This window comes from Prionailurus viverrinus, chromosome C1 (assembly GCF_022837055.1).
Source record: "Prionailurus viverrinus isolate Anna chromosome C1, UM_Priviv_1.0, whole genome shotgun sequence".
NCBI classification, from domain to species: Eukaryota; Metazoa; Chordata; class Mammalia; order Carnivora; family Felidae; genus Prionailurus; species Prionailurus viverrinus.
This window is the reverse complement of record NC_062568.1, coordinates 164,420,567-164,434,564: the sequence shown is the minus strand read 5'-3', so window position 1 is coordinate 164,434,564 and position 13,998 is coordinate 164,420,567. Positions and strand designations below refer to the sequence as shown.

The 13,998-nt window shown below is 40.7% G+C and overlaps 1 protein-coding gene across 8 annotated transcripts in view; it reads left to right on the top strand.

The window, feature by feature from the left end:
• NFIA (nuclear factor I A) overlaps positions 1–13,998 on the top strand; it is a 377,388-nt gene that overhangs the window by 83,769 nt on the left and 279,621 nt on the right. Inside the window, exon 3 of one of the 8 annotated variants that reach the window (XM_047869652.1) lies at positions 8,416–8,481. The exons of the other annotated variants lie outside the window; for them this stretch is intronic. Coding sequence (XP_047725608.1) covers positions 8,416–8,453 — 38 coding nt within the window. The 3' untranslated portion in view covers positions 8,454–8,481. Of the gene's footprint in view, positions 1–8,415; positions 8,482–13,998 lie in introns of those variants that run through there. 8 annotated transcript variants of the gene reach the window in all.

Here is a 13,998-nt window from a genome sequence, read left to right as displayed (position 1 = left end):
TCATGCTTTGTCTCTCTCTGTCCCAAAAATAAATAAAAAACGTTGAAAAAAAAAATTAAAAAAAAATTTATGGATAAACTACATTTTTGAAAAAATTATTTTTATTCTACAATAAATCTGCTTTATAAGTCATTCACCTCTGATTGTAATAACTTTTTAAAATGTTTTATCCATTTTTTGAGAGAGACAGAGCATGAGCGGGGAGGGGCAGAGAGAGAGAGGGAGACACAGAATCTGAAGCAGGCTGCAGGCTCTGACCTGTCTGCACAGAGCCTGACTCGGGGCTTGAACTCACTAACCGTGAGATAATGACCTGAGCCAAAGTCAGCTGCTTAACTGGCTGAGCCACCCAGGCGCCCCAGATCTTAATAACTTTTGTTGGAAGGAAATATTTTCTTTTTATTTATCTGTATATTTAACTCAAACACTGGGACACTTCCAAAATGCTTTACAAAACAGCCATTTCAGGCTGATTCAAAGCATGTTTTATATGTACGCATATAGTTGAACTGCTCCAAACCAGGTGTCTTTTTTAGTTGATTAAACTCAAGAATTATGGAACTTCGAAGAACTCTTAATCATAGGGAAGCATGCACTAAAGGAAAACCGTATCTGTTTGATTCCAGCCAATCGACTCATCAGTAATATTTTTGCTTACGCCTTTTTGCAGCTTATTGCTGAGCTAGCTACTGTCTAATGCCCTTGACAAATTCGGGAAGCCACCATAAGTACATAAATTGAGAGAAAATATTTCTGCCAATTTGATCCTGATCATTTCTTATCAAGGTTATAAATTTGGGTTTTCATGATCTAGATGTTAATTTTTTTTTAAGTGAAAAAAAAATACCCCAAACCAAACCAAAACAACAACTCTAGATTGTCTGAAGGGGTTCCTCCTTGATCTAGGAAGGTATTGTAGAGTGAATGGTCCACCTACTGAGTACCCAGAAGCATGGAGACCTTTACAACATTCATATAATTCCAACATATAATCACTTTGTCAGGCCCAGTAAGTTAGTGAAATCTCTCATAATGCTAGGATAATTAAATATTTCAGTAACCATAAGCTAGAAGGTAAGAGGCAAAAGTGTTTTTTATTGGGGAAACTATGCCAAGACAATCTATGAATTATTTAAGGAGGTAAATAGATAGGTAAACCAGCCCACTGCCCTAAATAATCTATTTAGTGTTAAACATAAAATATTGTCCAGATGCTGTATCACAGTCTACTTTAGAGTGGACTTGTAAAGAGGGACTATTCCAGAGACAAGGAAAAGAACAGGGGAGTTATTTGTATGGGAAAATATAGTGTGTGTCCATTTAGTATGTACCCGTAATGTGAGAGATTATACCAGATGCATTAAACTTGTCCCTTAATCCTCAAAGCAATTTTATAAATTGGGTATTGTGAGGAGGGTATCCTGAGGGTATCCTGAGGAGGATATCAAAGCTCTGAGTACTTGGGTCACTTACCTGAAGTATGACTGTCCATTTTGGAGTTGACCTTTGAACCCAGCTCTGTGTTCCATATGCAGTCTCTTTCCCCTACATCGGAAGATCCACCCACATTGGGCAAGTGAGATGCAAAATAGCAGATGGACTTAAGTGTGGGTAAATGTTCGATAATGTACTTAACAAAGAAACCATCCAAACTATTTGTAGGATATGAGCTCTTAGCTACTAATTACAACTCAACAAAAGAAACCTGAAAGCCAATGTATAGGCTGTCGTGGGACCTGACCATTGGCTATCCCCTAAAGTCAGTTAATCGAAGAGTATTTGTTCAGTACTTCCTTGTGTGAAGATGGAAAGAAAATGTACTTGAACTTACATCTTTTCCCATATGACTTTTCAAATGTTGCTATAGTGAGAAAAGTCCCCTGTAAAACCTCTTTAAGCAATTCATCCATCTGTATGTGGAAGAGATGGGTAAGTGTACTCTTATTTAGGATTACAAACTGATTTGCAGTGTATTTTGGGAATGACGGCTGGAAGTTAGAATAAGTTTACTTTGATCTAAATGAGGCATTTTCTTAGTAGAATCATTATGGTATTGTTTCCTAGCTATTAAAATTTGCCATCTTGATGCTTGGTTATTCGCTGTAAGTAATGAAATATTTATTAAGGTCATATCACTGTTGCGTACAAAGGGATCCATGGAGTGATTTTTATACCATGCTTTTTGGTAGGCAGCGTTTCTGCTGGGTTGCATCAATGTCTGTAGATTCTATTGATTATAATTAAGTCAGTCTGCATTGTCTCTAAGAATTTTACATGGGTTTAAAAATCAATCCTTCATGTGTTCATTTGAAATAATTTGAAGAAGGATCTCAGTAGAAGGGACAAATCTGCAGTGATTAATCCTGTCATTTCCATAAGCCAGAAATGGTGTTATTTCTCATTAAAACATTTTCAGGTTTTAGGTGTTATGGTCCTTTTAGTTCTCTTTTAATTTTCTTTCCTCTACCTCCGATCTTTCAAAAGCATGTCACAGCTTATCCTTATTTCCAGTAGATTTCTGGGTGTGTCTGGAAACCCCCCTAGCTCAAATCTTGAAGGTTATTTAAATTCCAAAATTGGATGCTCTCCACATACACAGATTTTGATGTAAAGTTAATAAGGTATGAAGATTTCATGCCAATTGATACCTTTCATTTACATGATGGATCAGACAAAGGACTGTGGAAGTGTTAATGGGTCTGGGTTTTGATTAGAGAGAGGAACATTATCAGGGCTTTTTACGAAAAGATTCCTGTGTTACCTTATGCATACACACGTAAGCCAAGTTTGACAAATACGTTTATGTTAAATATTGAGGCATCAGCAGTCATACAAGCTTGTGGAATGAACTCCTACTGATACATGTAAGGTCTTAACCAATTGTGCAAATACCACCTACAAGACCTGTAACAATTAGTGCTTTTGTTGAAGTTGAAGAATTGAGCTATATGTACATTATTTTTCTGTAGCAAGTGATTTCAGGTACATCTACTTCTGTACAAGTGCTCTATCTCTGTGTGTGCATGTGTATTATAGGTATATATCGAGAAATAGAGATAAAAAGATAATAGTTTTTGACACAAAAAATACCGAAGTAAATTGCACTTTTATTTTTATGTTGAGGAGAGATTATATAAAAATAAAAGAGCATTATTTATAACATAAACTCAAGCTAAATATACAGCTGGGTGAGGCTTAAAAAAAAAATCTTTTTTGAGATCCCTTTAAGGAATAGTTTTAGCTTCCCAAACTGGAGACATGTGCAGATAAATGGACACTAGCATTTTTCTGTGGCTATGATTCTTGAAGATATTCAGCGAAAACTTCTCCTGTTAGATTTATTTAAAACGACATTATATTTGTGTTATCCTAGGATGGTTTCAAGCTTCTGGGGTGGAGGGTATGTGTCTCTTTCCTAGGGGTTGAAAAATTAAGCCCTGGCTGTCATAGTCTTGGTGTTTCCTATAAACTCATAGCTTTGATCCCAAGGTTTTTAAAGCTTAATTATGAATGGCTGTTAAATATTCTCCTTTTCTCCAATTATCAGCATTTTGCTTTTTTTGCGGCAAGACTTGCTTCCTTTGCTTATGGAAGGCCCCAAGCTTGTTTAGAAAACAAAGTCTGTCTTATCGTAATTTTGTTGGAGACAAGATGTGGCTACATAAAACAAAGAACAAACCTGTGAATCCTTTGCTCCTCATATCGGGCCCTCTGTTCGTGGCAAGCCTAAATGGTTAAAATAGCAACTTGTTAAACTTAGCCCTGACTCTGTTTAAGGGGATCTTTTATTTACAAAATTCAGTTGATTCCTCCTGAAAGGGGGGGGGGGGAAGTAATTTTCGTGGATCTTGAAAGCTTCCAGATAAATATTACAAGTTTTTTCCCCCTGCTGCTGCAAGCTTAAAAAGCAACATAGACAGTCTGAAGCCTGGTTTTTCCAACTGTGTAACAAGCACAGAATAGAGATTCTAAATATGTATTTCCCCCGGCCCTGTCCCTTAATCTATTCTGTGTTCTAGTCAACTTGATCACTCGCTGTTTGTTTCTGGGACACTTTTCACACTGTGGTCTCTCAGTCCCTCCAGCCATGCCCTTTTTTGCACCCTCACTTCTTCTACCTTAGTCTGCATAGCAAATGCCATCTCTTCCCGAAGTCTCTACTCATCCCCCAACTCTCCCTTTTGGAAAGGGGTCTGTGCTTTGCAATGCGGTCACCTTACCGACTTTGTGGCTCCTTTTCTGCCTTGTGTTTTAGGTGTTTGTGTATGTAGTAGTGTTCAGAGGTCAACAGGTAGTTATTAGATATTACTTATGGGAGAAAACAGAAGGTTTAAAAAACGTGTCCTGTGAGATCATAACCTCTTGGTCTTTTCTCTTCCCAACTTGGCTCTGAATTTCCAATGGGTAGAAAAAGCTTTGTGATTGTTTCATAACCCCTGCAAATCTTGGCTTCTTGCACATAGTAGCTACTCAGTAAATGTTCATCTAGTCAAATCATTGAGTAAACCAGTTTTTTTTTGTTTTTGTTTTTTTTTCCAGATTGAATTTTAACAGGAGAGATTAGCTTTCCTCTTTGGGATTTGAATTAAAGGAATGTTATTTATGCCGTCTCCAATTATACTGTGATCTTTTTGTGGTATATAAAGGAAGACTTTCCCACTGCTCCTGCCATGTACTCTTAGATGTTTGCTATTTATCTTGGAAGGCATGGCAACAGCTAGCATAGGCCAGACAGTCAGAATTTTATTGAGTACCAGTAGGCACTGTGTTGGCCTCTTCATCTGGCCCCACAGGGCTACCCCGGAATCCTTATGCAGAGACAACTGTCCAACTACAGCTTCTGGATATCATCAGCCGTAGCTTTCGTCAAGTTCCCAAAGGCATCCATGATGCAGAAGAGGGTAAGTGAATGAGTAAGTTAACACTTGTCTCCCTGAAGGACCAAACATGTAGGTAGCATTTGGACAGGTTCACAGTTGCTCCGATCCATAGCAATGTGGCAGAATTTACTCTTTCCTGCATGGGGGGGGGGGGGGGGAAGGAGTAACACCTGTAAATGTAGGTAGATAGTCAAACTAAAGATGACTTCCCTGGAGCTGTAGGGATCTTGGGCAAATTATGACTAAGACCTACATTATTAGGCTAGCCCCAGAAATCCAGCTTGCTAGTAAATGGTCTGTGACCGTAGCTTACAGCCTGACTGTAGCATTTGGCATTTTCCCTGTACTCCAGCCAGTGTAGGATTTCTGCATGTTTAGGACTGTAACCTAACCGGAACTCTTGCCTGGGAATATGCTCCCTCCATCCCCCAACCTGCTTCTGCCATCTAAATGACAATAAGATAACTATCAGTAACATTGGAACTTCCCTGCAAAGTGGTGTTCTTCACTGAGTGTAGTGGGAAGTATTGTTTCTTTACTTTGGAACTTCGTAAGATGTTCTGAGCTGAGCAAAAATTAGTGTCACTGCCTTTTCAACGGCTGGACACTTATCACCACACTGTGCCAACATCAGTGATGGTGCACCCGCAAAGGTGTTTGGTCTTGATAAGCTTCTGAAGAAGCAGACTTTGTTTGTTTGTTTGTTTTAAATTAGCTACTGGACTCTTTCAGTTTCACTTAAAAAAAAAGAGAGAGAGAATTATTTCCTAAATAGAAAAGGACAGAAAGTTTATAGAAAATAATGCCTAAGCAACTAACACAGTATTTGCTTTTGCTCCATGGTGTGTGTGTGTGTGTGTGTGTGTGTGTGTGTGTGTGTGGTATGCACGTGCGTGTGTGCACGCACACATGGCTGCCTGAGTTCATACTTAGTCTAAGCCTTTGAATGGATACCAGATTGGCTCTGTAACCTTGGAAGATTTATTTATTCTCTCAATTTCTTTTATTCCCAATCTTTTATCAAATACTGTTTATTATGTTCTCTGAGATGTTAAATAAAAGGGACTGTGGAAGAAATTCTAAAATGCTAAATTTATTCCAGGCTGAAAGTATTACAATAGGATGATGCTGTTTAACCCATCTACTTGAAATAAGAAACCAAGCAAATGGAAATGTGATATATTTAAGAGGGCATTTCTTAGAGGAAAAAAAATGTTTGATGTTCTTTCTAGACTGGCATTATTCATTGTATTTTTATTTTAAGCATAATTTGCAAATATTTTGAAAGTAACTATAGTGACATGTCTTCTCTGGTTGAGCTAAAGGATAATAAGAGGTAAATGTTATCTGTAATTCAGGCTGCATTGAATCATTAAAGCCCCATCTTTGTTAAAACATTAAATATCGGATTTGGGAGGGAGGAGGAGTTGCTTATTTAGGAAAGATTTTTTGTAGGTCTTCCTTAAAGAAATGAAGGAAGTGCCCTGCTGATCTAATCTGAGAAAGCATAAGAGAATCCACCTCTCTCTGGTCACCATGCCCACAGTCTTGTGCTTATTAGGGTGTGGATGTGATGTGTGCTTTTGTTGGGGAAAGAGACTACTGGAGTAGGTTAATATATCCTTAATTCTAAGCTGCCATCCCCCTTAGGAAGGCTGTGCTCTACTGGAGACAGCAACATGTGATCCTTGAAAAAAGGGGGGATGTCCTTTGCCCGCCCCCCACCCCCTTAGGGTTTCTCAGGGTTTGATGCAAAGGGTAATTTGAAAGGATTTACCTTAGGAGCCTTGCCACTGAGTGCAGAGAGAAGAATTTCTATGAGGATTCCATACTTAGCGTAAATGCTGGGGAAGAATCCATAGAGTTCCAAGGACTTCAACCTCCAGGGGAGAAAAGCAGTAATTTATGGATCTCTCTAGAAATTATGGTTAGGTTCTTTTCCCTCTGAACCCAGTCTTCCTTAGTCATGTGACCGGAATTCAATTATCAGTGCCATAAATAATCTTGTGAATGGAAGCAGTGTGTTTGGCAGTGAATTTCTGCTTCCTAAAGAGAAAGGAACCTTTAGAAGTTATTAGAAATAATGCTGCACTAGCTATGATTCTGAAGGCAAATGGTCACAGAGGTACAGGACTGGGTCCCTGAAGACAGTGGGTTTTAGATGAGTCAGATATGTGCTGGTGACGGATGGCATGACGATTGGATATGTTTTTTTTTTTTTAAATGCATATTTAAAGCAGGCTGTATTTAGAAGTTTATTTATAATTGGTTTTAGGATAAAGCCAGCCTGTTGATGCATAACGGAGTTGATCTTTTGGTTCCATTAGCATCCTTGAAATATTTAACAAGAAGCTGAGTTTAGCATAGGAGCTCTTTTAACCATTGTTGGAGATAAGGCAGTCCATGTTGGATAATTCTTGTTGTAAAACCAGCAGGCAGCCCCTTTGTTTTTCCATCTTGCCCTCATGCTCTGTGTTCTAGACTAGGGAAGGTCAGCTTTTTATAGGCAGAGGTCTGTATGCCTTTGAAAATAGCCATTCCCCTACCTATCCTCAGCTAGTAACAATTTATGTCCCGAAGATAGCAAAGAGTGCTGATTTAATTCATTTTACAACCAGTGTCCTTTCGTGGGAGCGAGCAGGCTGGTAAAATTGTTTCAGGAACCAGAACATTTTTCTTGGTTATTTATAACATAACTTGACCATCCAGCTACACAGGGCTTCTTTCAATTGAGAAAGTCTATTGAATCCAAAAATAATAATCCTTTATATTTGTACAGTATTTGCAGTTTTATAAGGGGCTCTTCACATCCATTCCCTCATTTGATTTTTCTGACAACTCTATGGGGTAGAGAGGGCAGGTATTGTTACCTCCAAATTACAGATGAGGAGTCTGAAACCTAAGTGCTTGTGAATCCTGCCCAGGGTTTCACAACCAGTAAAATGCCTGGGACTTGAGCCCCCTAGATTTTCTTCTGGCTCAGAGGCCAGTGCTCTTTCCACTGTTTGTTTTGATACCCTTGGAAGGTTCATTGCTCATCTAGGAAAGAAAAATTGGCAGCTCTTGCTGAGGAACATGGAAGTCTGCTGGGAGAGACAGATCTGAGAGAGTTGTACTGGCTAATAAGTAAAATGAGAAAAGACCAAGGGGGTCAAGGGACTTGGCTTCTCTCCCTGGGCCACTCCCTGTGTGATTGCGGGCAAGTCACTTCCCTTCTCCATGCCGGAGAATTCTCTTTTGATTTCTCCAAAGGCGACAGTCTCTCATCTGCCACAGCCGTGCCATCCTGCATTTCTGTGGTGAAGGTGACAGAGAAGTAATTTCTATGAGTGTTCCTTGGGAAGATGCACATTCCTATGTGAAAGGTGGTATCACTGTGCTACACTTGACGTGTGAGGTGGAGAAGCAATCATTTCCCATATATAGAGCCCTCAGGTCTACCCTCAAGGGAAGAGTAAGGGATTGCTTTATTTGCCTTCAGTCAATCCTTTACTCTTTGTGATTCTCCTGTGTTTTCTTTCTCTCACCTTTCCAGACAGGACTGGTGAAGATGTTCCTAAGTGTTTCCTGTGAGAGGTGAGGGTGCACCATGGAAGGAACATCAGAGTTAGAGCCAGGTAGCCCGGCTCAGCCACGTTGCAGCTGTGTGACCTTGGACAAGTGACTTTACTTCCCTCATCCTGTTACTGCCCCGGCAAGTAGGGATGAGGGTGATACCTGAGGGGACTGAGTGAGGTAATGGATGCGTGGTGACTGGCACTCAATGTGCTCTCCATAAATATTACTCCGTATTAGGGAAAAGTGACTAGAGATTGATGATAGGGGCAGAGCTGATGAGAGAAGTAGATGGAGAGAGGGATGGCTTTGGGATCTGGCCGTTTTTTTCCACTTTAAGCACTGTTTGTTTTATTATCTTTCAGCTTTCATTTTGTCTCCCATCTTTTTTTCCTCCCAGATGTGAGGTGTCTTAAAGGAAAAGGCAACCTAGGGGGTGAAGGCGTCACGCAAATGGAGGGGTCCAGGGCTAAATGCACTAATCGAAGCTGTGCCCTGGGCCTGTTCTCCACCCTCCTCAGTCTTGGAACACGTGCACTCTCAGCAGGCCAGGGGAGTTTGCAAAGCTGTTGGGGAGGCTTTCCCCAGGCAGTGTTACCTTCTCCAAAAGTGACGTGTGTGCCCACACATACTTCATGAGGCAGATGGTTTCTTTTATTTTCCATGTGGTCTAAAAATGAAATGGACTTTTAATGGAATGGGTTGGGGAATTCCAGTACCAGGATAGAGATGTAGTACCCCACAGCTTTTAGAAGAATTTGTCATCTCCAGTTTTGTCTGGCTGTGGGGTGGGGAGATGAGGAAGAGGAAGTGAGTGGATGGGCACTACCATGTGGTCCAGGACTAGTTAGTAGCCAGGCACCTGTCATTTGCATTGAAAACTGAGAAGGAGAGGGTATGTTTCTGCCTTTGACCCCCACATGGTGAAGTGGGAGGGCAGATTGGGTTGGTTCTGTCTGGTAACCTCTGATGTCCCAGGCACTGTGATAGGTGCCCAGGGAGTAAGAAGGGAAGATACAGATCTTGTCTTTGAGAAGGTTCGTTCGAGCCACACCTGATGGGGCCGAAGTTATACCTTGAACTGTAAAAGTTCGGATTTGGGGATGAACTTCTTTGCTAGGGCACTGATGATTTGTTCTTTTGAGGGGCACGTTGGCATGCAGTGAAGAGCACCCTCTGTAGCTAGAATGTGTTTTAAATATTGGTGTTCTTGAAAATGTGGCTTTCTCCCTGATGACAGTGTCAAGGGTTTCAAAAAATACATCTCAAAGACTTGGTGTTGGGTGTTAACAGACCAGTCGCCAAAACATTATTCACTCTTGACTTTTAAACTAAGCCTTTCTGTGTTGTTGTGTAACGTCACGTAATCACAGCCTCTTACTGGGTCGTTGTCACACCTTCTGTGTGCCACACGCAGTGCTCGTGTGCTCCTGTCATCAAGGAGCTCACTGTCCAACGAAGAGACAGAAAAGTGAATAAGACAGCTTTCTTTGTGAGAGACTTACGTGCGGTTCTCAGGGCTGTCTCTGAAAGGGGTTTCCTCTAGCTCAGTTGTAGAGGATGAGTGGGAATCCAGAGGCACAAAGGGCTGTTACGGGGTGGAGGTAGCAAGGATAACGTGTGTAAAGAAAAGCAGAGAGGGAGGCAAGAGTCCATCTGTGAAAGCCCTTATGTCCTTCTTGCACCTTTGGTGAATGGCTGTGTCAACCAAGAGCCAAAGCTACCTGGAGGCTGGTAAAGGGCCACCGGATGGGCCATACTTCTTCTTTCCCAGATACTAATTCCCCCCCCGCCCCATGTATGTATGTATGTATATATGTAGGTATGTATATATTTAATGTTTTTAAATTTATTTTTGAGACAGAGAGAGCATGAGTAGGGGAGGGGCAGAGAGAGAGAGAGGGAGACACAGAATCTGAAGCGCCCCTCCCCCCTCTTTAAATGTTGCCATTGTCTTTATTGTAAAGTTATTGTTTTAAGTTGGGTCATAAACTTTGCAGGATGAGGGGGGCAGGCATGAGTTAGTGAATGGTAAATGCCTTTAAATCTCCTTATTAATGCAGTTCTACCAAGTTCCTTCTTTCATCTCAGTAGATATTTTATAGGATAGAAATGAATTCCTTCCTAATTGCTTACTTCTATTTAAAGTTTTTCTTCCAGGGGCACCTGGGTGGCTCAGTCAGGCATCCGACTGTTGATTTCAGCTCAGGTCACAATCTCACGGTTCTTGAGTTAGAGCCCCACATCGGGCTCTGCACTGTGTCAGCCAGGAGCCTGCTTAGAATTCTCTCTCCCTCCCTCTCTGTCCCTACCTCCGTCATGCTCTCTCTCTCTTTCTCTCTCAAAATAAACTTCAAAAAATTAAAAAATAAAAATAAAACAATAACGTTTTTTCATATAAATGTGTTGATATTAAAAATAATGTATTTCTTATTGTAAGCAGGTAATATTATCTCTAGTATAGAAAATCTAGAAAAACACATAGAGAAATATTAAAAGTAACTCTAATCCTGTCCCCTTTCTTCGTTTTTTCTTCCTTTCTTCCTTTCTATGCACTTTTAAATAAAAGTGGGATCATAGTATAATAAATTGATTTTAAAAATCCACCTATTCAAGAGATATTTGTATTATTATGTTTCCATGGCAAAATAAGCCTTCTAAATCCTTTATAGGAAACTCTGACAATTATTGGGAATACCAAAATGAGAAAAGCAGCATTATCTGCATCTCTCTCCTTCCTGCATTTAGTTTTCTGTATTTATGAGAAAATTCAGAAGATGCTTATCAGGAGTTAGTTGAAAAATAAGTTCAAATGTATGTCATGGGGTTAAGTTATTCCAGTTTCCCATACCTTCTATGTAGAATTTAAACAGTATTTAGTAAATTCATGATGACAGTCATAGTAATAACCCTGACTTAAAACACATTTATACAGTACCATTTACCTAGTGATGTCATGTACATTATTTCATTTAATTCTTAATTCATTATTGTTATCACGATTCTAAAGACAGGAAAACTCTGCAGTATTGAGAAATTAGCCCTATACCACGATACTCAGGTACGTTCTGAATCATTAAAGAAAGTTCTATTATATTTTAGTATACTGTTTATATTAAAAATGTTTTCTATCCCCCGAGGGTATGTTTTGGAAGACTGTGCTTTCTATACAAATCCTCCTTGATTTTAAGCTAGTCAGACTCCCCTGTCCATTAGCCTCCTCCTCAAATTTAAGGTATCCTGAATAAAGACGAGCTTTAATAAACCATCTCTATTATTGGTTCTGTAAGACCTTGACATTTGCAAACTTTATTTTATTTTTTTTTTTGTCTTTTGTCCCACACAGTAGCCACTCTTGCAAATCAACCTTGGGAAGTTAGCATTCTTAATGAAGATCTATAGGAGACTTTCTCTTTAGACAGTAAATCAGCTCTTTCAAGGCACCATTCATCTCTTCCTTCGAGCGCATGAATTGGTATGTAGCACCTTACAAGAGCTCATTTATCTTACGTGGGTCCCTAGTTATTCCCTCTGCCCACTTCCCCTAGATAGCCCGAGATCAAGGCTGGAGTGCATTAGAGTATGGCTTTGTGCTTTGAAAGTTGCCAAGGTCAGCCGAGGTGCCTGTGGCATTGACTTACAGAGAGCGGTGCTGAGTATCACCCATAACTTTTAGGGTGATATCACGCAACACCAGCAAAGGAGTTAGCTTGCTAAAACATTTGAATTACTCTTGGTTAATTGAAGGTGGCTTAGAGGATAGACAAAACAGTAGGGGAAAAAGTTTCTTACCTCGTATCCTACTGTTAGAGAATTTTTTCCTCTTTAACATTTGTCCACATCATATTGGCTTCATCGTTAGTTCTGTAACAATGGTAACGATGAACTGTTATGAACCTAGGCTATATGCTGGGTGTTTTTACAACTGCCCTATTTTTTTCTTAACAATCCGACCATGGTGTAGAAACCATTATCTTCATTGCTCACACAGGAGCTGATCACCACTAAGGTTAAATAATGTGCTGAAGAATATATAAACAAAGGGCAGCATCAGGAGTCAAAAACCAAGTGCTTGCAACATTTGCCTCTGTGACCATCTTTTGGCAAGGCTACAGCATTATTAGAATCACTCACTGTTTGAAGGATGTTTGTACGTAACATTCTGGTAACAAATTAATCAAGGCAGAATACTAGTATTCGGTTACAGTTAATAGTGGACGTGGGAGCCAAGCTTACATGGCTAATAGTGCTGATGTTTGTTTTTATAGTTCGAGTTTTCTTGCTAGCAGACCCTGAGATAAAGGTTTGGGTGCAAATAGTTTATTTGGGAGATGATCCCAGGAAGTATGGGGAGGAGGTAAGTCCAATAAAAGAGGTCTCAATGAGCAGAGTATTGCCGTTAGCAATTGGGGTTCAATCCTTCTGCCCACCCCCACACTCCCTTAGAGACTACAGAACATAACTCACACTTGTTTCACTAAGGGCCAACTTGTATCCTTCACTGGTTCAGGGTCGCTCTTGGGTACATTAATTATTCTGCACTTCCAGCCTGCCCTGTGGACAGAGAAAGCTCCAAGGCAGAGAGAGAGAGACTCAGGTGTTTGTGTCTGAGGCTGGAAAGCATGTCCATCCAGCTGTGAGTGACCTCCACGGTGGGGGGCAGCGTGTGGGAAGGGCACCAGTAGTTCCTGTTACCTTTGTTTTTGAAGCCAATACTAGTGCTGATGAAGATGCATCCAGACTGGTGACCCTGACTAGGGGGTTGACAACCTTATATAAGTAAAGCTAGGTAGCAAAGGTGGGGTGGGGGTGGAGGGGGGCACAGTGAAGCTAAAATCAGACTTAGGGGCAGAAAAGAGGAATTGGAGTAGTCGGGTAGTCTTGGGCTTGGTCCCAGTTCTGCCATTCGTTAGCTGTGTGTTGGGTGAGTTACTTCATTTCTCTGAGCCTCACTTTTCTCATCTATAAAGTGGACACAGCTGCCTTACAGGGTTCATAAAAGCCTTTGTAAATTATGCAGCCTTTGCACTGTTCCCACTGGAGCTCCTGATTGAGGCGTCTGATGGAGTACTGGGTGCTACTAGAATTTGAGGGCAACTGTTTGCTTTATGTGAAGCTCCTTGAAGAGTGCCCTCTCAACACCTCAGGAAGCCTGTCTTCTAATATTCTGACACTTTACAAGTCATGGGTGAGTTCAGAGCCTATCTAGGCCCCTCCTTCTCAGTATGGTTTCTGGCCAACTGAGAATTGGTAACCCCACTTCTGCACCATAGTGAGATTGTATTTCCGGTAGTTTCCTATGGAGGGCACTTGTCTTTTTTTTTTTTCTGGTGAAAGATTTGGATATGAGAAAGTACTGAGGTGTTTTGTTTTGTTTTGTTTTTTAGTGTTTATTTATTCTGAGAGAGAGAGAGAGAGCACGGATGCGAGAGAGAGGGTGAGCACAGGGGAGGGAGAGAGCGGGAGAGAGAACCCCAAGCACACTGCACTGTCAGCACAGAGCCCGCTATGGGGTTCGAATTCACAAACCAAAGCACTGGTTCTTCTAAAGGTCCATCAGCCT